Consider the following 27,659-nt stretch of genomic DNA (forward strand, 5'->3'; position numbering starts at 1 on the left):
TTACAATTAATCTATTTAAACTCCTACTAATGGACATTTCAATTGCTCCCAGTTTTCACTATTATGAACAATGCTACAAACAAACTTTCTTAAGAAGGCTTTTAGTATACCAGAAAGAATATATCTCTAAGATATGTATAAGCATCTTTGCCTTTACTAGATAACTCTGAACTATATTGTTCCAATTTACAGAGCATAAAACTAAACCAAACCCATTGCCATCACGTCAATTCTGACTCACAGCGACCCTATAGGACAGGGTAGAACTGCCCCATGGAGTTTCCAAAAAGTGCCAGGTGTATTTGAAGCACCAATTTTTTGGTTAGCAGCCCTAGATTTTAGCCACTATGCCACCAGCGTTTTCTTACAGGGCACAGCAGCATTAAAAAAAAAAAAAAGAAAAAAAATCAAACCCATTGCTGTACAGTCAATTTCAACTCATAGCAAACATATAATATTTTCCATTTTTTCATACCTTTGATATTGCCACATTTATTAAATTTTGCCAAATATATTATGGCTATAAAAATGAAATCATGGTTTTTAATTTGGATTCCACTAAATGTTAATGAGAATTAGCACCTTTTCAAATGTTTACTGGTAATTCCTTTGAAAGAAAAAAAGAAGGGAAGCCATCTGAAAATATAAAGTAAAATTAATACCTGTTCATTTAGATGGTAGATGCAGCATGGATTCTGTTAAATTATTTTCATTTAGATTTCAGTGTGTTTGAAATAACATTATAATTTTATAAAACAAGTAACCTTTAAACAAAATTAAACTTTGAATTTGTTCTTCAAATTGGAGGTATTGAGGGCTATGTGGTAGCTCTTGACAATATTCCTACATCAGAAATTGACTCATAAAAGAGTAAGCACTTACTCTAAGGCCAGAAATCCTCCTCATGGTAACCTGGCGGTTTGAATCATGGTGTCCAGAAATTTGGTTTGGACCCGGGAACATGAAATCTCTTGTATTTTCATCATACGTAGACAGTGTTTCACCCACTACAAGAAAGACATCCTATGATTCAAATTATAACAAAATATTCTACTTAGAAACAAGATCATCAAGTACGATATATATGTTGCCTGAGCCTTATTGAAATACCTGCTTCAGGGCCATGTATTTTTTTTCCTATGAAAGAAAAATTAAAATAAAGGTATATTAAATGGATTAACACATTTAATTATTCAGGACTATGCTACATTTCACTAATTCTTTTTTTAGTCCCTTTTTGTAGAATGGGGATATTCATATACATTCAGTGAACACCTATGAGTTGGTAAAAAAGCAAATATCTATTTAAAAATATCAAATTGGTATGGCATTTACACATCTTAAATTTAATTATGATCCCTACAACTTCACTGTTTTCTATGTACCATTATAAAATATAGGGTTACATTTTTTAAAAATTTAGACTTTTCTAGAATTTGCAATTACCTGAATTAGGTATACATGTAATACACAAAATTTTTAGATAACTAGCTTTCAATAAAACATAGCTCTCTATTTTTGACATAAGGCAATAATTTAATTAAGATATATTTCTTCTATAATCATACAAATCAGTAAGACAAATAAAACTAATCTACATACGTTAACTCTACCTCCCCCAGAGATCTGTAATGTTTATTAATAGGTAAAGTTTTATTCCTCTCCACTCCACAATAACAGCCAATACACACACAAAAGATAAATTACTTCAGCAACAGAAGTGCATAATTTTAGAAAATCACAACAATTTCAGAGTCAATTTTTATGGTTTTCACAAAATATCTTAGGTTAATATCAATTTATTTTCCACTCTGAATTACTACTATTAATTCAGTTTTAGAAAAATGTGTTCAAATATCATTTATGTCAATCTTTCTGTATATATTATTTTGTTCTATTGATCTTTTACACATAATGGAACAATGACAGAAGCTCTACACTGTTCTTCATTTAGAAAAAAGGAGAAAAGATGAAATCTTTAAAGAGCATTTTCACTGAAATAGGTTTCCATTCAATTACCTTATCAACATGTAATACATTACCTGGCGGAACAAGCTGTATCAACTCAAACACTGCTGTATCATCTGAAAATTTAAAGAAAATCTTTGTTTAAGTAAATTAATAATAAGCAAAGGTTAGTACTTTACCCAAAAAACTATCTAAAGGCCAAAGAAATTGCTGGGTAGACTACATATATCTCAGTAGACTATCTTTATAAACATAAATTTTGTCTATATCTTAAGCAGAGTGATGAGTACATCTGGGTACTTGCAGTATGTCTAAATACGTCTAAAGTATTTTATAATAAATTATAAAAATAAAATTGTGTCCTTCCTTCCTTATAAGAACTCATGAAAAAGCCATAATCTCTCTTCCTTAACACTGTGGCATTTTCATTCAATTGAAAAATTAGTCATTTAGCCCTCTACCTATATTTCATATCTATGAAAGGCACTGGATACCCTCTTTGGGTCATACTCTGGGTCAGTAATAAACAGAAAACACACACACACTATGTCCTTTTCCCTCAAGTATCTTACATTCAATTGAGAAGATAACATTAAGTGACATAAACACCCAAATAAATACATAATTACAAATCACAAGTACAATGAAAACATTGTAAGTGCTGTGACAGTAGCACTGAGTAGCTATGAGACCTAATCTAGGCAGGGAGTCAGGGAAAGTTCCCTAAGGAAGAGATCTTTGGGACCTAATCTACAGTATAAATAGGTGTTAACTGGGGAGTTTCCCAAGTAGAAGGAATAGGATGTAAACAGAATATACGGTAATCTAGAGGATTAAAAAAAAAGAGGATTAGGTATTATAAAAACAGATCTCCTGCTACAAATATCTGGAAAGGTAGACAATTACCGGATCTGTTTAAAGACTGGAAGTCATAAATGGCAGTAAATGAATAGAAGTCAAAAAGATGACCCTGACATTTGAGGCTACTTTTCCCCTTAAGGGCATCTACCAATTCTAAGAGGCTGCAGAGTGGTGACAGAAAACCTTGCCAAATTCTACTGTTTTGTGGAAAGTATAACTTGTAAACAATGAGCCTGGATATTTAGCTGAAAGGATTTCTAAGCAACATGTGAGAGATGCAACCTGGTTTCTCCTTGCTCCTTATAGTAAAATGTGAAAGGAAAGACACAGATTGAGGAATGAACTGTTAATCAAAAAATAATCTGAACTTGAAGATTTAAAAAATTCTGAGCTTATTAATAGTGGAAAATGAGAAAGTATGCTCTGGAGAGAACATTAAGAGTGTAGCTGGACAACTGTTTGATAGAGATTAAGTGTAAGACTTAATGGAAACAATCAACTCAGCAGAAGCACTACCATCCCGTACTGAAGAGGGCAGAGATAGGACAAAACGAAGGAAGGCTGTAGACATCTGGGATTTGAGAGGCACGAAACAGGCCAACAGGACTCTATCCCACTGATCACGGCATATAATCTGTTTAATAAACTGCTGAATTCAGTTTGCTAGTATTTTTGAAAATTTTGTGCATCAGGGACACCATCAAGAGAGTGAAAAAACAACCCGAAGAATGGGAAAATTTCTTAGCAAATCATATATCTGATAAGGGATTAATATCCAGAATATATGAAGAACTCTTACAACACAACAAAAAAATACAACCCAATTCAAAAGTAGGCAAAGGATTGAATAGACATTTCTGCAAACAAGATATACAAATGGTTGATAATACGCATGAAATGATGCTCGACTCAGTAGTCATTAGGAAGAAGCAAATCAAAACCATAGTGAGGTACTACTTCATACCCACTAAGATGGATACACCAGGAAAAAAAAAAAAAGAATGAAAATAAGTATTGGCAAGGGTGTAGAGAAACTGGAACTCTCCCACACTATTGTTAGGAATATAATATGATGCAGCAGCTATGGAAAACACTTTGTTGGCTCTTCAACAAATTAAACATACTTACTATGTTGTTGTTGTTAGGCGCCATCAAGTCGGTTCCAACTCATAGCAACCTTATGTACAACAGAACAAAACATTGCCGGGTCGTGCACCATCCTCACAACTGTTGTTATGCTTGAGCTCATTGTTGCAGCCACTGTGTCAATCCACCTCGCTGAGGGTCTTCCTCTTTTTCACTAACCAAGCATGATGTCCTTCTGCAGGGACTGGTCCCTCCTGATAACATGTCCAAAGAATGTTAGACAAAGTCTAATCATCCTTGCTTCTAAGGAGCATTCTGGTAGTAATTCTTCCAAGACATATCTGTTCTTCTGGCAGTCCATGGTATACTCAATATTCTTTGCCAACATAATTCAAAGGCATTGATTCTTCTTCAGTCTTCCTTACTTTTTGTCCAGCTTTCAGATGCATATGAGATGACTGAAAACACCACCGCTTAAGTCAGGCACACCTTAGTCCTCAAAGTGACATCTTTGCTTTTTAACACTTCAAAGAGGTCTTTTGCAGCAGATTTGCCCAGTGCAATGCATCTTTTGATTTCTTGACTGCTGCTTCCATGGACGTTGACTGTGGATCAAAGTAAAATGAAATCCTTGACAACTTCAATCATTTCTGTTTATCATGATATTGATTATTGGTCCAGTTGTGAGGATTTTTGTTTTCTTCATGTTGAGGTGTAATCCATACTGAAGGCTGTGGTCTTTGATCTTCATTAGACAGTGTTTGAAGTCCTCTTCAGTTTCAGCAATGCAGGTTGTTGACGAGTCTTCCTCCAATCCTGATACCCAGTACTTCTTCATATAATCCAGTTTCTTGAGTTATTTGTTCAGCATACAGATTGAGTAAGTATGGTGAATGAATACAACCCTGACACACCTTTCCTAACTTTAAACCATGCAGTATCCCCTTGTTCTGTTTGAACAACTGCCTCCTGGTCTAAGTACAATTAAGAGTTCTGGAATTCCCATTCTTTGCAATATTATCCATTAATTCGTTATTATTGACACAATTGAATGCCTTTGAATAGTCAATAAAGAACAGGTAAACACCCTTCTGGTATTCTCTGCTTTCAGCCATGATCTATTTGACATCAGCAATGATATCCCTGGTTCCAAGTCCTCTTCTGAATCCAGCCTGAATTTCTGGCAGTTCCCTGTCGACATACTGCTGCAACCACTTTTGAATGATCTTCACCAAAATTTTACTTCTTTGTAATATTAATGATATTGTTCCGTAATTTCCACATTCTGTTGCATCATCTTTCTTTGGAATGGGTACAAATATGTTATCTCTTCTAGTCGGATGGTCAGGTAGATGTCTTTCAAATTTATTGGCATAGACAATTAAGCACCTCTGCACTGCATCTGATTGTTGAAACATCTCAATTGGTATTCCATCAATTACTGGAGCCTCGTTTTTCACCAAGGCCTTCAGTGAAGCTTGGAGCTCTTCCTTCAGTACCATTGGTTCTTGATCATATGCTACCTTCTGAAATGGTTGAATGATGATCAATTCTTTTTGCTACAATGACTCTATATTCTATCTTCTTTTGATGCTTCCTGCGTTGTTTAATATTTTCTCCAGAGAAACCTTCAATATTGCAACTTGAGGCTTGAATTTTTTTCTTCAGTTCTTTCAGCTTGAAAAATGCTGAATGTGTTCTTCCCTTTTGATTTTCTATCTCCAGGTCTTTGCATATTTCATTAAAATACTTTACTATGTCTTCTCGAGCTGCCCTTCAAAATCTTCTGTTCGGCTCTTTTACTTCATCATTTCTTCCTTTCGCTTTAGTTACTTGACATTCAAACAGCAATTTAGTCTCTTCTGACATCGATTTTGCCCTTTTTTTTTTTCTTTCCTGTCTGTTTAATGACCTTCCTTTCTTCATGTGTGATGTCCTTGATGTCACTCCACAACTCAACTGGTCTTCAGTCATTAGCATTCAATGCGTCAAATCTATTCTTGAAATGGTCTCTAAATTCAGGTGGGATATACTCAAGGTCATACTTCGGCTCTCATGAACCTGTTCTAATTTTCCTCAACTTCAACTTGAACTTGCATACTAGCAATTGATGGTCTGTTCTGCAGTCAGCCCCTGGCCTTGGTCTGACTGATGATATTAAGCTTTTCTATCATCTCTTTCCACAGATGTAGTCAGTTAATTCCTATGTATTCATTTGGCAAGGTCGTATGTATAGTCATTGTTTATGTTGTTGAAAAAAGGTATTTGCAATGAAGAAGTTGTTGGTCTTGCAAAATTCTATCATGCAACCTCTGGCGTTGTTTCTATCACCGAGGCCATATTTTCCAACTACCAATCCTTCTCCTTAGTTTCCAAATTTCTCATTCCAATCCCTAGTAATTGTCAATGCATCTTGATTGCACGTTTTATCAATTTCAGACTGCAGAATTTTCTCATCTTTGGCCTTAGTGGCTGGTGCATAAATTTGCATAATAGTAGTACATAATAATAATAATACTTACCATGTAGTCCAGCAATTCCACTCCTAGGTATATACCCAAAAGAACTGAAACAGATACTCAAATACATGCATACACATGTTTATAGCAGCACCATTGTCAAAGGTCAAAAGATGGGAACAACCCAAATGTCCATCAACAGATGAATGGATAAACAAATTGTGGTATATACATGCAATTGCCATGTTATTCAGACATAAAAATAAATGAAGTACCCATTACATCTTATAATGTGGATGAACCTCAAAACATTAGGCTAAGTAAAAGAAGCCAGACACAAATGGTCACATAGAGTATGATTCTATTTACATGAAATATCCAAAATAGGTAAATTTATAGAGAAAGAAAGCAGATTAGTGGTTGCCCAGGGCTGGGGGCGGAGGAAATGTGAAGTAACTGCTAAATGGTTAGGTTTCCTTTTAGATAATGAAAATATTTTGAAACAAGACAGAGTTGGTGGTTACACAGAATTGTGACTGTACTTAATTCCACTGAAGTGTTCACTTTAAAATGGTAAATTTTGTTACGTGAATTTCATCTCAAAAAAAAATTTAAAAAGAAAAAAAAACTAAAGCAAACATCATATCAAAGGGTGATATGTTGAAGCTTTCCCACTGAGATCGAGAATAAGGCATTCACTTTTACTGGAGATCTGAGCCAGTGCAATAAAACAATGAAAGAAATTAAAAGTATGAGAAGAAGAAGAATAAAATTCTCAGTATTCACAATGTTATTGTGCACACAAAAAGTTCAAAGAAACCTAAAGACATGTTTTTTAAATTAATGCATATAGCAAGATTGCTCAAAACACAGTCGATATGGTAAAGTCAACTAGATTTTTATATATTAGCAACAGTGAGAAATGACAGAGTAATGTCATTTAAAAGTGTGAAATACCTAGAAAAATACCGAATGAAAGATAAACTGATACACAGAGAATTATAAACATTATCAAGTGTAATTAAAGAAGAGAAATATTAATAGATGAAATCCTTAGTTTAATTACCTCTCCAAAGACTATGTGTGAATAAGGTCTCATTCACAGTACCAGATTTAGGACCTAGACATATCATTTTGGAGGACACGATTCAAACCACTATACCAAACCCAAAAACCAAACTTGCTGCTGTCAAGTCAATTCCAACTCATAGTGACCTTGTAGGACAGAGTAGAATTCCCACAGGGTTTCCAAGGCTGTAATCTTTACAGAAGCAGCCTGCCACATCTTTCTCCGGCTGAGCGGCTGGTGGGTTCAAACCACCAAACTTTCAGTTAGCAGCTGAGTGTTTAACCACTGTGCCACTAGGGCTCCTTTCAACCCACTGTAGTGCTCTAAAGATGTCACCTTGAAGACTAAGGTGCACCTGACACAAGCCATGGTGTTTTCAATCACCTCATACGCATGTGAAAGCTGGACGATGAATAAGGAAGTCTGAAGAATTGATGCCTTCGAATTGTGGTGTTGGTGAAGAATACTGAATATACTACGGACTGCCAAAAGAATGAACAAATCGGTCTTGGAAGAAGTACAACCAGAATGTTCCAAAGAAGCAAGAATGGCGAGACTATGTCTCACACAGTTTGGACATGTCATCAGGAGGGATCAGTCCCTGGAGAAGGACATCATGCTTGGTAAAGTAGAAGGTCATCAAAAAGGAGGAAGACCACCAATGAGATGGATTGACACAGTGGCTGCAACAACGGGCTCAAGGATAACGGTTGTGAGGAGGGTGCAAGACCAGGCAGAGTTTTCTTCTGTTGTACATAGGGTTCCTATGGGTCAGAGCCACCTCGATGGCACCTAACAACAACAACATTGTACTCTAAAAACATCACTGTTTTAGAGAAGTCCCATTATACTATTTTATGTTAAAGTCATCTTCCACCTGGTCCATGAGATCAACTAAAATGGGAGCCATCCATTCTATATGTTCAACTTCATATTCCTCCTTCAACATGTTATATATGTTCAACTTCATATTCCTTCTTCAACATGTTATTTAGTCATCTTAAATCAGTTGTAATTTTTTTCATGAGTCCTCCAAATTTCTGTATTTCCTTTATTGTACAAAATGAATGTATTTATTTTATCATTAAAATAATAATAAAGGTTTTAAAAAGAGGATAGTAGAAGCAATAGGCTCTATTAAGACATTAATCATCTCCTTTTAGCCTCATGCCATCTGATTTTGTCAATTTTCATCCTCTTGTTCACTACCACCTCTTAACCTCAAGGCCACTCCACCTTTTCATTGAAAATCTAATGGCTTCTCTTCCTCTCAAAACTACCAAAACCCAAAACCAAATCTGTTGCCATCGAGTTGATTCTGACTCATAGCGACCCTATAGGACAGAGTAGAACTGCCCCATAGAGTTTCCAAGGAGTGCCTGGCGGTTTTGAACCACCAACCCTTTGGTTAGCAGCCGTAGCACTTAACCACTATGGCACCAGGGTTTCCTCTCAAAACTAAGACTTGCTATAATCTTGAGCAATATCAATATCCATGTGAATGATTCATCCAACAGTTCTCTGACTGCCTCAGGAATCCTTATGAAAACATTCTGATTATTTACATGTCTGATTCCTCTACTAAAATGGATACTCCTTTCAGGAAAGGGCCTATATTTTATTCATTTTTAACCCCCTATATTCTCTCATAGTGACTGATCCTGCACCAGCAATTAAAAAGTGTTTCATACGCTGGGGGATAAGCAACTTTTGCTTAGGAAAATTTTTCTACACCCCTGAAATCACACAACATATTCCATGAATACGCCATGCTGTTTCTTCTTCCATTATCAAAAAATAAGAACAGAAAAGGAATGAATGCTGAACACAGTATTGAAATAAGAGCTTACCTCTTCTGAATCTACTACGCTTATAATAATACAATATGTCCTTACCAGGGAAAACACTGGCTTCTAGAAAATACCTGAACATAAAATGAAATTTTATTACAAATGTCCTCTGAGCTCCCAAAGCACTTTACACATACCTTTTCCTTACTTACAAGACTGTATTATAATTATTTGCTTACAAGTCTGTCTTTATATCTCATCATTGCTTAAGAGTAACTCCCTTTCAAACCAACCAAAAAGATGCATTACATTTAGTACACTTTCAGAATTTTAAGTGTATTTTACTTTAATTCCCCACAATGTGGAAAGAATGTACATATGGTTCTGAAGTTTAATAAAGGTTGTTTTCTAATACTCATTTAAAGTTTGGTTATTTGGAACCCACAGTACATTCTTCTGCAAAAATAGTGTCATCCATGGCACTTGAATTCCTAACTCAGCCCACAAAAGTCTAGTTAATCCATAATGTAGTGGAAATATAACAGTATTAATATTAGCTTGAATTCTGAGTTACTGGAATAAAAGGACATGGGAAGCAGGAAAAACAGAAGTGGGACAGGAACACTTTTCTCTTTATTTTCAAGATATAAAACACTAGAACTAGACAAAATGTAACTAGACCTGTATTTATTGAACTTTTTAAAATTTTAGTGGGGACTTGTTGGTGCAGTGGTTAAGAGCTATGGCTACTAATCCAAAAAGCTGCAAGTTCAAGTTCACTAGCTGCTCTCTGAAAACACTATTTGGCAGTTCTATCCTGTCCTGCAGGGTTGCTATGAATCAAAATCGACTCAATGGCAATGAGTTTGGTTCTTCAAAGAGGCCTTTTTTTCCACAGCCACCCCCTTGAGAAATTTTAATACCACAGATATACTGTATATCTGTTTTATGTTATGGATTGTAGGCCTTTGGAGAATGACAAACCATTGTAAAATCTAAGACACTTCTGATCCCCAAGAACCAATTTTTGCCCCCTTGGGGACAAAACTGCCCCAGTTGAAAATGTATACACTAACTGAAAGTCAATATAATAGGGTGGGTCAAAGCACGAACAACGCAGCCATCATCTTGAACAAGCTACTTAAATGCTCTATGCCTCAGTTTCCTTATCTGTAAAATGGTAATTCTAACAGTGCCTACTTAACAGATTGTTTATGGAGAGCTGAATTAGTTAACACATATAAAACGCTTAAAAGCGTACCTGGCATACGATAAATGCCCAGTAAGTGTTAGCTACTATTTTCATCATTACCATCATTATTACCAATGTTGTTGCTGCTGCTGCTACTGTTAATACTACTACTATTTGGCATTTTGACCACTTCCCTTTCTGTAGGCTTTTAGCAGATGCTGTCTTGCCCAAATAGCCATGTATTCGTGTATCCCAGAAATTATGATGGAAGCATCCTCATCAATCCTACTATATCATAAAAATGTTCTGTGTTCCACATCTCATAAGCATTCAGAACCCTATCCATTTGCAATAAAAATATCCAATATTTCCATGCAGAATTCATTCAGCTATATGTTAGTATGTAATATGATAAAATTACCTCACCCTAATTCCAGACTGTCAGTCCCATAATCCTGAAAGCACTACATACATTTTAAAAGAGAACATAGTCTTGTGAACTCAAATCAATCTCAACTGAATTTTTAGGGAGAGTAATAAAGATACAGGGGAGACTTCCTACAGTACGAAGAAAGCTATTTGGAAGAAGGAATCATACACAGAGAAAAGTAAGCTGCAACATGGAAATTTATGCAGTTAGGTAGGATTAATTATCCCCAAAACAGTGTCATGGATTGAATCGTGTCCCTCAAAAACATGTGTCAGCTTGGCTAGGCCATGACTACCAATATTGCATAACCGTCCTCCGTTTGGTGATCTGATGTAAATGTTCTTCTTTTATGGAATTATGTAATTAGCCTCCATTTTATGTGTTTAAATCCTAAACCTCTATATATTAATGAGGTAGAATTAGTGTGGAGTGTATCCTGAGTCACATCCTTACTAAAGGGCATAACTCAAGTCACCCTTACTCAAGTCACGCCCTTGTTTGAATCACACCTTTTTTCTTTCAAGAGATAAAAGAAGAGAGAAGCAAGCAAAGAGGAGTAGGCCCTCACTACTACCAAGAAAGAAGGGCCAGAAGCAGCGCTGAGAACCTCCTAGACCCAGGGGAAGGTTGATGCCAAGACACATGGAGGTCTCTAAGGAACACTGGGCCCACAGATGTTGAAAGGAGGCAAAAACCTTCCCCCAGAGTCAACAGAGAAGGAATTCCTTCCCCTAGATTTGGTGTCCTGAATTCAGACTTGTAGCCTCCTAAACTGTGAGAGAATCAACTTCTGTTTATTAAAGCCACCCATTTGTGGTATTTCTGTCATAGCAGTACTAGATAACTAAGACAAACGATAAAGTTTCTTTCCTTGTGTTTCTATTTTATTTTATTTATTTATTTTTTATTAACTTTTATTGAGGTTCAAGTGAACATTTACAAATCAAGTCAGACTGTCAAATATAAGTTTATATACACCTTACTCCACACTCCCACTTGCTCTCCCCCTAATGAGTCAGCCCTTCCAGTTTCTTCTTTAGTGACAATTATGCCAGCTTCCAACTCTCTCTATCCTCCCATACCCCCTCCAGACAGGAGATGCCAACACAGTCTCAAGTGTCCACCTGCTATAAGTAGCTCACTCATCATCAGCATCTCTCTCCTACCCACTGTCCAGTCCCTTTCATGTCTGATGAGTTGTCTTCGGGAATGGTTCTATTTTATTTTTAAGCTCTCAGATTCTTCAAAGGCTTCTTAAAGTTTTCTAATTGCTCTGAAGAATATTTTAATTCCTATTTTTAGGGAACAGGTAGGAGCTGCCGTTTGTATACACGGATTGTCAGTCAGGCACTGTGTTAGTGTGTACAGGACACTCAGGGCTAACCCAAATATTCAATTAGCAAGATTCCCCATTTTCAGAGTACTAAGGATAATGGTATTTCTTAATTTTTTCAAAACACCTATTTAAAGTCATAGTATTTACAGATTAACCTTATACTTAGAACTATTATTTTTGATTTGCCACATTTAACAATCATTAAATTAGGATAAAATTATTAAAGATCCTCATGTGTAGTAATGTATCTAAATATTTATTATAAATGCATAAATTTCCCTAAAATATCTTTTAAAAATCATCAAAGATTTCAAAATTTTCAAAGTTCACCTTTTTTAATAACTCATTTAATTACACTGTATTATATGTGAGTGTTCAATAAAAAGGAAATAAGGAAAATTTTTAACTTCTATTAGAATAGAAAAAATTAATTGGAAATTAATTCTAAAACTGGATTTCCATATACTTCTAAATTCTTCTGATTTTAATCATCTGGATTTCAAGAATGATTATACGATTGAAACAGTTAAAGAACCAAAAAGTCTTAGGATAAGCTCAGTCTTTACTTTTCATACATACTAACACTTTATTTTTGAGGTTACTTATTTCGAAGCCTCAGCTATTTAAAAAACATGATTACAAACTAGAAATTACATTTAAAAAAAAATGGATATGAATAGTCAAAATAATAGCACAGTGAAACCTGTGAGAGCTGGAACTCCATGGGACTGCCTTGTTTTTCCAGGTCTCTCGAGTTTTCTGCCTTTGACAAGGTGCAGTCTTACCACTTTTCTACCACTCGTTTTAGTGGAAAATATTTGAGTTTTCTTTCTCTGACAGGTGTCTGCCTTACACAGGTTCTGGCTTTCACAGGTTTTCTGTATTATTTACTGCCATTTATAAAGCATTTTTTGCATGTTACAACTGTGCTTCCATGTCCCTCACCCAAATCCTCAATACAACCCTCATGAGGCAAGTATTATCTCCATTTTACAGACGAGAAACGGAGGCTAAAAGTTAGTATGACTCAAAGATAATAAGTTCCTGAGCTTGGATTTGAACCTGCACTTTTTTTCACTAACAGTTACACTAGAACTGGAAACCAGTGATTCACAAAATAAATAACAGGGCAAGAAGTTGTATTTTGAATTAGTATAACAAAAAGATCAGACAGTAGCCAGGCAGAGGCAAAGAATATTTTTCTTTTTAAGATGGTCAGTAAGAAGAGAGATGCTGAAGATATAGAAAGAAGAAAAAAAGTCTGATAAACAAACAAGTTTCCAAAGATGACACTGGGAGGCCAGGTGGCACAGTGCTTAAGTGCTTGGCTCCTAATCGAAAGGTTGGTGGTTTGAAGCCACCAGCTGCTCCATGGGAGAAAGATGTCGCAGTCTGCTTCCTAAAATATTATAGCCCAGGAAATCCTGTGGAGCAGGTCTAGTCTGTTTTATAGGGTCACTATGAGTTGGAATAGAAACCCTGGTGGCGTAGTGGTTAAGTGCTATGGCTGCTAACCAAAGGGTCGGCAGTTCAAATCTACCAGGCACTCCTCGGAAACTCTATGGGGCAGTTCCACTCTGTCCTATAGGGTCGCTATGAGTCAGAATCGACTTGACGGCACTGGGTTTGGTTGGTTTTTTTTTTTTTTTTATGAGTTGGAATTAACGTGACAACATGGGTTTGGGCTTTTAGTTTGGTTTAGAGATAGCATGAGAAGAGGTAAAAAGGGGCACGTAGACAGAAAAATCTTAAATAGAACATAGAAACTTCATCCTCTGAATCCAGGAGAAAAGTGATAAATGTGGGTAATGATGCTTTTAGGTCAAGGGTGCAATAAACCGAGGCATATCACTCCTGTGGCCTTAATTTTTGGTCACCAAAGTAGGAAGTAGAGTTATTTGTTCTTCCTAAGAATATTGGAGTTTAAGTAAGGGAAGACCTGAATGAAGGGTGAATATGTTTAGTACAGCAATAACAGAAATTAGAGAGGAAGTTCTCCAAGAAGTAAAAAGATAGAAGGGTGGCACTGATAAGCAATTTGCAGTGGCACCAATCTGAAGGTAATCAGAGCCTACCAGCAACATCAAACTAACCCAGCCAGGAAAGGCAAGTTATAGCACTGACCCAGGAATGGACATTCATTAAGAGTCTTCTTCATGTCAGTCTTGGTGGGAGAGTTGATATAATGAAATAAGTAAGGTAAAATAAAATACAAAAGGAAAGTTTCAACTGTTGTAAACCACACAAAAAGTACACACCTTTCTAAGTAGTCATGTCATGTTTGTTTGAACTGTATCCTAGACACTCAGGGAAAACGACAATAAATTCAAAGAAGCAGTAGTAGTACAGGCACATGCTCTGATCCCAATGCAAATTAATAATATTCTTAATAATATTTAAACTAATCACAGATAAATATTTGAAATAGTGTGAAAAGACATTAGAATCAACTTGAAGATTTAATAAAATGACTGGATATAAGACATGTTGGTTTTTTTTAAATAGAGAAGAAAATAAAATTGGAGCAAGGAGCTTATACCTAAGAGCAACAAGAAATGTAAAACAGTTACAAGAAATGCAAAGCAAGCGTAGACACACATACACACCAAAAATCACAAACCAAACTAACTGCTATTGAGCCAATTATATTTTCCCAAAATATAATTAAAACTAAAACTCAAAGAGACTTATCTCGAGCCTTGAAAAATGACTCTAAATTAACCTAGAAAAATAAGCAGGTAGGAACATAAACGTGTGTTTGTATATAATGAAAAAAGAAGAATATGGATTATAGAAAGCTATAAAAATTAAATCTGCATTATCAATTCAAATAGATACAGCAATGAAACAGACACAATGGGGGAAGAAAGAGGAGTGGAAAAGTACAGAGAGAAAGGATGAGGACAGAAAAGATATCAATGGGGAATAGATTTCTACACAAAGCAGGTCAAGAATTCTACTCAGAACACTTAGAAAATCTGCACAAACAGTTTTTTAAATCTATTTACAAGGTCAAGATCTGGGAAAAGAAGGAAGTCCAGAGAGATGAGCCAAACATTTGGAGTTGTTTTTTGTTTTTGTTTTGTTTTTTTCTCTCTCCCTAGGGGCATCTGCTAATTTCCAAAAAGGCAACTAAGAGACTAGAAAGCTTAGGTGAGATTTTGGCAATCTCACAGACCTAGAAGCAGAAAGTGAGTACAGGGTCTACCAAGAAGAGGAGGCCTCCATAAATTCTCTTCTTTAGATTGCTGTTGGTGTTAGCTGCCATCAAGTTGGCCTCCAACTCATGGCTACTCATGCACAATGGGATCAGACCACTGTGATCCACAGGGTTTTTACTGGCTGATTTTTTTTTTTTAATTAACTTTTATTAAGATTCAAGTGAACATGTACAATTCCAATCAGTCTGTCACATGTAAGTTTACATACATCTTACTCCCATCTCCCACTTGCTCTCCCCCTATTGAGTCAGTCCTTTCAGTCTCTCGTTTCGTGACAATTTTGCCAGCTTCCCTCTCTCTCTATCTTCCCATCCCCCCTCCAGTCAAGAGTTGCCAACACACTCTCCAGTGTCCACCTGATTTAATTAGCTCACTCTTCATCAGCATCTCTCTCCCCCTCCACTGACCAGTCCTCTTCATGCCTGATGAGTTGTCTTCGGGGATGGTTCCTGTCCTGTGCCAACAGAAGGTCTGGGGAGCATTGCCGCCGGGATTCCTCTGTTCGCAGTCAGACCACTAAGTACGGTCTTTTTATGAGAATTTGGGGTCTGCATCCCACTGATCACCTGCTCCCTCAGGAGTTGTCTGTTGTGCTCCCTGACAGGGCAGTCATCGATTGTGGCCGGGCACCAACTAGTTCTTCTGGTCTCAGGATGATGTAGGTCTCTGGTTCATGTGGCCCTTTCTGTCTCTTGGGTTCTTAGTTGTTGTGTGACCTTGGTGTTCTTCATTTTCCTTTGCTCCAGGTGGGTTGAGACCAATTGATGCATCTCAGATGGCCGCTTGTTAGCATTTAGGACCCCAGACGCCACATTTCAAAGTGGGATACAGAATGTTTTCATAATAGAATTGTTTTGCCAATTGACTTAGAAGTCCCCTCAAACCATGTTCCCTAGACCCCAGCCCCTGCTCCGATGACCTTTGAAGCATTCATTTTATCCCGGAAACCTCTTTGCTTTTAGTCCAGACCAACTGGGCTGACCTTACTTGTATTGAGTGTTGTCTTTCCCTTCACCCAAAGCAGTTCTTGTCTACTGATTGATCAATAAAAAACCCTCTCCCTCCCTCCCTCCCTCCCCTCTTCGTAACCACAAAAGTATGTGTTCTTCTCAGTTTTTTCTATTTCTCAAGATCTTATAATAGTGGTCTTATACAATATTTGTCCTTTTGCCTCTGACTCATTTCGCTCAGCATAATGCCTTCCAGATTCCTCCATGTTATGAGATGTTTCAGAGATTCGTCACTGTTCTTTATCGATGCGTAGTATTCCATTGTGTGAATATACCACAATTTATTTACCCATTCATCCATTGACGGACACCTTGGTTGCTTCCAGCTTTTTGCTATTGTAAACAGAGCTGCAATAAACATGGGTGTGCATATATCTGTTTGTGTGAAGGCTCTTGTATCTCTAGGGTATATTCCAAGGAGTGGGATTTCTGGGTTGTATGGTAGCTCTATTTCTAACTGTTTAAGATAGCGCCAGATGGATTTCCAAAGTGGTTGTACCATTTTACATTCCCACCAGCAGTGTATGAGAGTTCCAATCTCTCCGCAGCCTCTCCAACATTTAATATTTTGTGTTTTTTGGATTAATGCCAGTCTAGTTGGTGTGAGATGGAATCTCATCGTAGTTTTAATTTGCATTTCTCTAATGGCTAATGATCGGGACCATTTTCTCATGTATCTGTTGGCTGCCTGAATATCTTCTTTAGTGAAATGTGTGTTCATATCCTTTGCCCACTTCTTGATTGGGTTGTTTGTCTTTTTGTGGTTGAGTTTTGACAGAATCATGTAGATTTTAGAGATCAGGCGCTGGTCAGAGATGTCATAACTGAAAATTCTTTCCCAGTCTGTAGGTGGTCTTTTTACTCTTTTGGTGAAGTCTTTAGATAAGCATAGGTGTTTGATTTTTAGGAGCTCCCAGTTATCTGGTTTCTCTTCATCATTTTTGGTAATGTTTTGTATTCTGTTTATGCCCTGTATTAGGGCTCCTAGGGTTGTCCCTATTTTTTCTTCCATGATCTTTATCGTTTTAGTCTTTATGTTTAGGTCTTTGATCCACTTGGAGTTAGTTTTTGTGCATGGTGTGAGGTATGGGTCCTGTTTCATTCTTTTGCAAATGGATATCCAGTTATGCCAGCATCATTTGTTAAAAAGACTATCTTTTCCCCAATTAACTGACACTGGTCCTTTGTCAAATATCAGCTGCTCATACATGGATGGATCTATATCTGGGTTCTCAATTCTGTTCCATTGGTCTATGTGCCTGTTGTTGTACCAGTACCAGGCTGTTTTGACTACTGTAGCTGCATAATAGATTCTGAAATCAGGTAGAGTGAGGCCTCCCACTTTCTTCTCCTTTTTCAGTAATGCTTTGCTTATCCGGGGCTTCTTTCCCTTCCATATGAAATTGGTGATTTGTTTCCCTATCCCCTTAAAATATGACACTGGAATTTGGATTGGAAGTGCATTATATGTATAGATGGCTTTTGGTAGAACAGACATTTTTACTATGTTAAGTCTTCCTATCCATGAGCAGAGTATGTTTTTCCACTTAAGCATGTCCTTTTGAATTTCTTGTAGTAGAGCTTTGTAGTTTTCTTTGTATAGGTCTTTTACATCCTTGGTAAGATTTACTCCTAAGTATTTTATCTTCTTGGGGGCTACTGTGAATGGTATTGATTTGGTTATTTCCTCTTCGGTGTTCTTTTTGTTGATGTAGAGGAATCCAGGTGATTTTTGTATGTTTATTTTATAACCTGAGACTCTGCCAAACTCTTCTATTAGTTTCAGTAGTTTTCTGGAGGATTCCTTAGGGTTTTCCATGAATACGATCATGTCATCTACAAATAGTGATAGCTTTACTTCCTCCTTGCCAATCCGGATACCCTTTATTTCTTTGTCTAGCCTAATTGCCCTGGCTAGGACTTCAAGTATGATGTTGAATAAGAGCGGTGATAAAGGGCATCCTTGTCTGGTTCCCGTTCTCAAGGAAAATGCTTTCAGGTTCTCTCCGTTTAGAGTGATATTGGCTGTTGGCTTTGCATAGATGCCGTTTATTATGTTGAGGAATTTTCCTTCAATTCCTATTTTGGTAAGAGTTTTTATCATAAATGGGTGTTGAACTTTGTCAATGCCTTTTCTGCATCTATTGATAAGATCATGTGGTTTTTATCTTTGATTTATTTATGTGATGGATTACATTAATGGTTTTTCTGATATTAAACCAGCCTTGCATACCTGGTATAAATCCCACTTGATCGTGGTGAATTATTTTTTTGATGTGTTGTTGGATTCTATTGGCTAGAATTTTGTTGAGGATTTTTGCATCTATGTTCATGAGGGATATAGGTTGGTAATTTTCTTTTTTTGTAATGTCTTTAACTGGTTTTGGTATCAGGGAGATGGTAGCTTCATGGAATGAGTTGGGTAGTATTCCGTCTTTTTCTATGCTTTGAAATACTTTCAGTAGTAGTGGTGTTAAGTCTTCTCTGAAGGTTTGGCAGAACTCTGCAGTGAAGCCGTCCGGGCCAGGACGTTTTTTTGTTGGAAGTTTTTTAATTACCGTTTCAATCTCTTTTTTTGTTATGGGTCTATTTAGTTGTTCTACTTCTGAATGTGTTAGTTTAGGTAGGTAGTGTTTTTCCAAGAACTTATCCATTTTTTCTAGGTTTTCAAATTTGTAAGAGTACAATTTTTCTTAGTAATCTGAAATGATTCTTTTAATTTCATTTGGCTCTGTTGTGATGTGGTCCTTCTCATTTCTTATTCGGGTTATTTGTTTCCTTTCCTGTTTTTCTTTAGTCAGTCTAGCCAATGGTTTATCAATTTTGTTAATTTTTTCAAAGAATCAGCTTTTGGCTTTGTTAATTCTTTCAATTGTTTTTCTGTTCTCTAATTCATTTACTTCAGCTCTAATTTTTATTATTTGTTTTCTTCTGGTGCCTGATGGGTTCTTTTGTTGCTCACTTTCTATTTGTTCAAGTTGTCAGGACAGTTCTCTGATTTTGGCTCTTTCTTCTTTTTGTATGTGTGCATTTATTGATATAAATTGGCCTCTGAGCACTGCTTTTGCTGTGTCCCAGAGGTTTTGATAGGAAGTATTTTCATTCTCGTTGCTTTCTATGAATTTCCTTATTCCCTCCTTGATGTCTTCTATAACCCAGTCTTTTTTCAGGAGGGTATTGTTCATTTTCCAAGTATTTGATTTCTTTTCCCTAGTTTTTCTGTTATTGATTTGTAGTTTCATTGCCTTGTGGTCTGAGAAGATGCTTTGTAATATTTTGATGTTTTGGACTCTGCAAAGGTTTGTTTTATGACCTAATATGTGGTCTATTCTAGAGAATGTTCCATGTGCACTAGAAAAGAAAGTATTCTTTGCAGCAGTTGGGTGGAGAGTTCTGTATAAGTCAATGAGGTCAAGTTGGTTGATTGTTGTAAGTAGGTCTCCCGTGTCTCTATTGAGCTTCTTACTGGATGTCCTGTCCTTCTCCGAAAGTGGTGTGTTGAAGTCTCCTACTATAAATGTGGAGGTGTCTATCTCACTTTTCAATTCTGTTAAAATTTGATTTATGTATCTTGCAGCCCTGTCATTGGGTGCATAAATATTTAATATGGTTATGTCTTCCTGATCAATTGTCCCTTTTATCATTATATAGTGTCCTTCTTTATCCTTTGTGGTGGATTTAAGTCTAAAGTCTATTTTGTCAGAAATTAATATTGCTACTCCTCTTCTTTTTTGCTTATTGTTTGCTTGATATATTTTTTTCCATCCTTTGAGTTTTAGTTTGTTCGTGTCTCTAAGTCTAAGGTGTATCTCTTGTAGGCAGCATATAGATGGATCGTGCTTCTTTATCCAGTCCGTGACTCTCTGTCTCTTTATTGGTGCATTTAGTCCATTTACATTCAGCGTAATTATAGATAAATAAGTTTTTAGTGCTGTCATTTTGATGCCTTTTCATGTGTGTTGTTGGCCATTTCATTTTTCCACATACTTTTTTGTGCTGAGACGTTTTTCTTAGTAGATTGTGAGATCCTCATTTCATAATGTTTAACTTTTTATTAGTTGAGTCGTTACATTTTTCTTGGCTTTTTTCTTGAGTTATGGAGTTGATATTCCATTTTGTGGTTACCTTATTATTTACCCCTATTTTTCTAAGTAAAAACCTAACTTGTATTGTTCTATATCACCTTGTATCACTCTCCATCTGGCAGTTCAATGCCTCCTATATTTAGTCCCTCTTTTTGATTATTGTGATCTTTTATCTATTGATTTCCATGATTCCCTGTTATGTGTATTCTTTTGTTTATTTATTTATTTTTTAGAATTAATCTTAATTTGTTTGTTTTTGTGCTTTCCCTATTTGAATTGATATCAGGACGTTCTGTTTTGTGACCTTGTATTGTGCTGGCACCTGATATTATTGGTCATCTGACCAAACAATCTCCTTTAGCATTTCTTGTAGCCTTGGTTTGGTTTTTGCAAATTCTCTAAACTTGTGTTTATCTGTAAATATCTTAATTTCTTCTTCATATTTCAGAGAGAGTTTTGCTGGATATATGATCCTTGGTTGGCAGTTTTTCTCCTTCAGTGCTCTGTATACGTCGTCCCATTCCCTTCTTGCCTGCATGGTTTCTGCTGAGTAGTCTGAACTTATTCTTATTGATTCTCCCTTGAAGGAAACCTTTCTTTTCTCCCTGGCTGCTTTTAAAATTTTCTGTTTATCTTTGGTTTTGGCAAATTTGATGATAATATGTCTTGGTGTTTTTCTTTTTGGATCAATCTTAAATGGGGTTCGATGAGCATCTTGGATAGATATCCTTTCGTCTTTCATGATGTCAGGGAAGTTTTGTGTCAGGAGTTCTTCAACTATTTTCTCTTCGTTTTCTGTCCCCCCTCTCTGTTCTGGGACTCCAATCACTCGCAAGTTATCTTTCTTGATAGAGTCCCACATGATTCTTAGGGTTTCTTCATTTTTTTTAATTCTTTTATCTGATTTTTTTTCAGCTATGTTGGTGTTGATTCCCTGGTCCTCCAGATGTCCCAGTCTACATTCTAATTGCTCGAGTCTGCTCCTCTGACTTCCTATTGCGTTGTCTAATTCTGCAATTTTATTGTTAATCTTTTGGATTTCTACATGCTGGCTCTCTATGGATTCTTGCAACTTATTAATTTTTCCACTATGTTCTTGAATAATCTTTTTGAGTTCTTCAACAGTTTTATCAGTGTGTTCCTTGGCTTTTTCTGCAGTTAGCCTAATTTCATTTGTGATGTCTTTTAGCATTCTGTAAATTAGTTTTTTATATTCTGTATCTGATAATTCCAGGATTGTATCTTCATTTGGGAAAGATTTTGATTCTTTTGTTTGGGGGGTTGGAGAAGCTGTCATGGTCTGCTTCTTTATGTGGTTTGATATGGACTGCTGTCCCCGAGCCATCACTGGGAAACTAGTTTTTCCAGGAAATCCGCTAAAAAAAAAATGCAGTCAGATCCCTATCAGAGTTCTCCCTCTGGCCCAGGCTATTCGGATGTTAATGGTGCCGCCTGGGGAGGGTGGGGGAGGGATCAGAGAGCTAGGAGTGTAGCACCTCAGAATATAGCCAGAGTTGTTTGTCTTACTTGGAATGACTCTTATATCTGAGATTTCCGCGAGGCACATCGCCTTTATGTACTGGCTATGTGGAGATTGCCCCCCGGGGGGTCTGGCCCGCTGGCATCACGGTCAGATCCTCCGCTGTCAGCCCCTCCCCCAAGGTTAAGGCTCCCCTACTGGGATGGTGCACTCCCGTCTCCAAAATCAGTCGCTGCCTCCCGGGGTCTCCCCGTCCCGCCAGCCGCGTTGCGCGCCACTCCCGCGAACTGGGTGGGCTCCCCCCCCGGGGTCAGCTCAGGAGAGCGGGGCAGGTCCCCACGCCTGAGTCGTGACTGCACGTCCCGGCTGGGACGCCGCTCTCCCCGCTCCAAGACCAGCCACTGCCTCCCGGGGACTTCTTCCACCAGCTGCTCTGCCACACCGCCCGCAAGAACCGGATGGGCCCGCGCGAACGGGTTGGGGCCGCCCCGGGGTCAATTCAGGGGAATGTAGCTGATCCCCGGGCTCACGCCCCGCCTGCACCCGCCAAAATCCCGGCGGGACGGCTCCCCGGCTGGGACGCTGCTCTCCCCGCTCCAAGACCAGTCGCTTCCTCCCAGGGACTTCTCCCTCCGGCATGCCGTACTGCTTGCGCGAACTGGGTGGGCATCGCCCGCACGAAGGGCTGGGCCCCCCCCCGGGGTCAATTCAGGGGAATATAGCTGGTCCCCGTGCTCACGCCCCACCCGCGCCTGCCAAAATCCTGGCGGGACGGCTCACCGGGTGGGACGCTGCTCTCCCCGCTCCGAGACCAGTCACTTCCTCCCGGGGACTTTTCCCTCCGGTGTGCCACGCCGCTTGCGCGATCTGGGTGAGCGCCGCCAGCACGAACGACTGTGCCCCCCCTGGGTCAATTAGGGAAATGTGGCTGGTCCCCGTGCTCGCGCCACGCCCGCTCCCCCCCAAACTCCCGGCAGGACGGCTCCCCGGCTGGGACGCTGCTCTCCCCGCTCCAAGACCAGTCACTTCCTCCTGGGGACTTCTCCCTCCGGTGCGCCGCGCTGCTCGCGCGATCTGGGTGAGCGCCACCCGCACGAACGACTGGGCCCCCCCGGGGTCAATTAGGGAAATGTGGCTGGTCCCCGCGCTTGCGCCACGTCCGCTCCCCCCCAAACTCCCGGCGGGACGGCTCCCCGGCTGGGACGCTGCTCTCCCCGCTCCAAGACCAGTCACTGCCTCCCGGGGACTTCTCCCACCGGCTGCGCCGCCATGCCTCCCGCGCCAACCGGCTTGGCTCCCTCCCGGGATGAGTTCAGGGGCTAGGGCTGGGCCCCTTGTCTGTGCCGGCTGCCCCCCTGGGCTCTGCCCCAAATCGGGCTCCGAAGGTCACCTGCCTGGTACGCTGGGCTCCTGGCTCTGAAGACAATCGCTGTCTCCCCGTATTTGTTCGTTCTCCGTCTCTAAATCTGTGTTTGTTGTTCAGAGTTCGTAGATTGTTATGTATGTGATTGATTCACTTGTTTTTCCAAGTCTTCGTTGCAAGAGGGATCCGCGGTAGCGTCCACCTAGTCCGCCATCTTGGCCCCGCCTCTCACTGGCTGATTTTTGAAAGTATATTGCCAGGCCTTCCTTTCTAGTCTGTCTTGATTTGTAAGCTCTGCTGAAACCTGTTCAGCATCACAACACACAAGCCTCCACTGACAGATACTCGAGGTGCACTGGCCAGGAATGAAACCCAACCCAGATCTCCCACATGTAAGGCAAGAATTCTACTGCTGAACCACCAGAGCCCTATACCAAAAAACCAAACCCACTGCAGCTGACTCAATTCTAACTCATAACGACCCTATACGGCCCCTCAAAAGAGTACATCATAGGAATAAGAATGAACTGGAAACAAGCTGGTCTTTACAAAGACTGCAACCCAGCTTCAAATCATCTCCACCTCTGACATTAGATTGACATGATCAAGAATTGCTGCTGCTATGAGCAAACTGCAGAAAAGCAAACAGAAAGCCTGCCTGGAGAAAGATAACATGATAAAACCAAACCTGTTGCTGCCGAGTCAATTTCGACTCAAGGCGACCCTATGGGACAGAACAGAACTGCCCCATAGGGCTTCCAAGGAGCAGCTGGTGGAGTTAAACTGCTGACCATTTGCTTAGCAGCCGTAGCTCTTAACCACTGCACCACCAAGGCTCCAAGCTAAGCATACACCTACCACGCTACTAAAAACTTCCACTCCTAAGAATATACCAAGAAAATTGAGTATTTTTGTTCACCAAGAAACATAAGAATGTTCAGAGTAGCTTTATTTAAAATAATATAAAACTAAAAATTCTCATGAAGAAGAAAATGAATAAATGGTAGTATATTCATACAATGTAATATTAAAGAGCAATAAGGAAGAATAAATCACTGAGACTCCACAACAACATAGATGACTCTCACAGACATAAGGCTGAGTGAAAAAAACCATATTAAGAAGTAAACAATTATATTATTTAATTTATATGAAGTCCAAGAATTGGTAAAACTATGTAATCAATGCTAACAGAAGTCAGAATAATAATTATCTCAGTGTGAAGGCCCTGACTGGTAGGGGAAAAAGTGTACGTTTCTGGTTGCTAGAAAATTCTGTATCTTGATGAGTGGTGGTTATATGAATATACACACATGTTAATAGTAATTAAAGTATATACTTAAGATTAAGATTAGTATACTTTAGATACTTTATCATACAATGAATAGATATGACAATCTTCAAGAAGAAAAATAAACCTGGAAGACTTGAATATCAAATATTAAAACTTAAACTACAATGATTTAAGAAAGTGTAATATTTATGCAAGGATGGACAGATAGAATCATGAAACTAAAAGGAGAATCTGGAAAATGACCCACATGTATATGTACTAGATTTATGACAAAGAAAGCATTGTAGAGCAGTAAAACATTTCATAAAGGAATATAAAAGGCTAGAAATAAAGCCAAGGAAGGAAATAGCCCTTTTATAAGGGATGTAAGGGTGTAATGATCCTACCCCCACCAGGATCATTCTGGAAGGGCCAAACACATAAGCAGAACACAGCCAATAAAAAATTAACAAAAACGTTTAATATTGCTAGGTATTAGAGCTGTGAATAACTATTCCTGTAAATAATAAAAGAAAGAAAAATAAATATAGCTATTAACAAAAAATATTTCCAATATAATTAGCTTTTAATTCTAGTGAGTTTGTTAAAGGTAAATTTAATGTATCAATAATCCGTTGCCATCAAGTCGATTCTGACTCATAGCGACCCTGTAGGACAGAGTAGAATTGCCCCAGAGGGTTTCTAAGGAGCAGCTGGTGGATTCATACTGATGACTTTATGGTTGGTAGCCGAGCTCTTAACCACTGCATCACCAAGTTTCCAATATAGCAACAGTCTCATGTAAATCCAGACATAAAGTTTAAAAACAAAAGGTTTAAAGAAAAAGCAAAAATTTAGATTTCTATCAATATAAAGTGTATCTTCTAAATCTATCATCAACACAGTGAATAACTGCCACACAACATGAAGCAATGAAACTGAACAATACAGATTGCATTGTTACCGAAATTCCTCAGCTATAGAGAGCTGGCCTCAAAAGCAATTGCTTTGGTTTGTTTAAATTATATTTTACCATAAGAGCACAGATTAACTTCTACTGAGAAAAACTATGTCTTGGTTTCTAAATCAATTTTTTATTCCTTTGTATTTAAAAAATGTGTTTTCGCAAAAATTGATACTTCAGGGAGAAAGACCCTAAATTATTTAAGGAAAAATGTTATAGAGGACTAATGCTGCTGGAAACCAAATAGTAATTTAATGTAAACCACATCCGTCTATTATACACAAACAACGTATTGCATTCGGCAAATCATCCGCAAAAGACCTCTTTAAAGAATTAAAAAGCAAAGATTTCACTTTAAGGACTAAGGTACCTTTGACCCAAGCCATGGTATTTTCAGTCACCTCATATGCATATGAAACTGAACAATGAATAAGGAAGACTGAAGAAGAATTGATGCATTTGAATTACGGTATTGGGAAAGAGCATTGAATATACTATGACCTGTCAGAAGAACAAACAAATCTGTCTTGGAAGAAGTATAGCCAGAATGCTCATTAAAAGCAAGGATGGCGAGATTTTGTCTCCTGTATTTGGGACATGTTAGTGGGGGGACCAATCCCTGGAGAAGGATACCATGCCTGGCAAAGTAAAGGGTCATCAAAAAAGAGGAAGATCCTCAACAAGATGGACTGACACAATGGCTGCAACAATGCGCTCAAACATAACGATTCTGAGGATGGCGCAGGACCAGGCAGTGTCTCATACCGTTGCACACAGGGTCACTATCAGTCGGAACCAATTCAATGGCACCTAACAACAACAACAACATCTACTGGAATATATAGTATAATTAACCTCATTTGACAGCTGCCCTATATCTTATAAGAATGACTGTTTTCCTCCCTCCTCAGTAAAAATTCACATTTTCACATGTACTTTCAGTGTGTTACAAAATAAATGTACTACAATACTCCAGATATCCTAGTCACATAAAAGCTACAGTAAATACCTAAGAAAAAGTGCCAGAATACTGTTAACCCTCTGTACCAGCAAGAACATTTGCTATAAAAGTTTCTTCTAAAGGGCTGTTCTCCTGCACTAACTATAAGGGTGAATTGGTTGAGATGTATTTGCCACTGAGGATTTAAAATACGAATCCTGATGGGGTCTTGCAAGGTCTTCTGAGGACTGAGACAAGAGTGCTCTCATTAATAAACTTTGAAAGATTTAGTCTCAGCCTTCGGATCCTCACCTTAAAGAACTTGGGACTAATTCCTAGAGGGTAAGAAACAAGTACAGGAGCTCTAACGAAACCACTGCTTTTCCCTATAAGCAAGAGAAATCAATAGGGGGCACCTAGTAACTTAGTGCAATATAAATGAAAGATCATATCTTCTCTTTACCCAAGTGTTGAATGGGATAAGGCAAGCACAGCTATAATATTATAAGCTCTCAAATACAAAACATATTTCCTAATCAAAGGATTATAACACTACAAACAGGTATCTCCCAATAGCATAGTTCCAACAGTCAAAGATTGTAATGAGAAGCAGTGTTATGGTGCATTTGTGATATTTTATTTAATTCCTTGAATATCAAATACCTACTATGTGTCAGGTACTACCCTAAGCATCAGAGATACAGCACTGAACAAAACAGGAAAAGTCTCTGTTCTTATGAAACTGTCATTCTAGTGAGAAAGAAAATAAAACATCAGTGCTGAAAAGAAAAACAAGATGACTATTCATCTCTATTTGCTCTGAGCAGTATCCTGTTCATACCTGTTGTCTTGGCAGAAATATTAATAGTACCCCCTTTCACTCTCAAAATACCCTGGTGTAGAAGATATGACAATGCTAAAGATAATGTGGTAGATAGAGACTGTGATGTTAACCACAGGGAAGTACTATTTAAGATATGTTGGAGAGGGAAGCCCCTTGGTTAGTGATGATAAATTTGAGTACAGACTGGAAAGAAATGAAGGAGCAAGCAAATTGTGTATCTGGAGGAAGAGCCTTCCAGGCAGTATATTTGTGGGAGGAGAGAGAGTGGGTGCATGCGTGCACACACAT

At 38.2% G+C, this 27,659-nt stretch overlaps 1 protein-coding gene across 6 annotated transcripts in view; it reads right to left on the minus strand.

Annotated features, from left to right (window-relative positions):
- The window catches only part of SPATA6 (spermatogenesis associated 6), a 185,892-nt gene that overhangs the window by 117,000 nt on the left and 41,233 nt on the right, over positions 1–27,659 (minus strand). For 4 of the 6 annotated variants that reach the window (XM_064281935.1, XM_064281933.1, XM_064281938.1 and 1 more), the window contains exons 4-6: positions 2,043–2,084; positions 1,111–1,137; positions 883–1,007 (exon numbers count right to left, since the gene is read on the minus strand). In XM_064281935.1, the coding sequence (XP_064138005.1) occupies positions 883–1,007; positions 1,111–1,137; positions 2,043–2,084 (194 nt within the window). The remainder of the gene's footprint in view (positions 1–882; positions 1,008–1,110; positions 1,138–2,042; positions 2,085–27,659) is intronic. The other 2 variants (XM_064281936.1, XM_064281934.1) reach the window with 1 other exon arrangement.

Source organism: Loxodonta africana, chromosome 3 (genome assembly GCF_030014295.1).
Source record: "Loxodonta africana isolate mLoxAfr1 chromosome 3, mLoxAfr1.hap2, whole genome shotgun sequence".
Classification (NCBI taxonomy): Eukaryota; Metazoa; Chordata; class Mammalia; order Proboscidea; family Elephantidae; genus Loxodonta; species Loxodonta africana.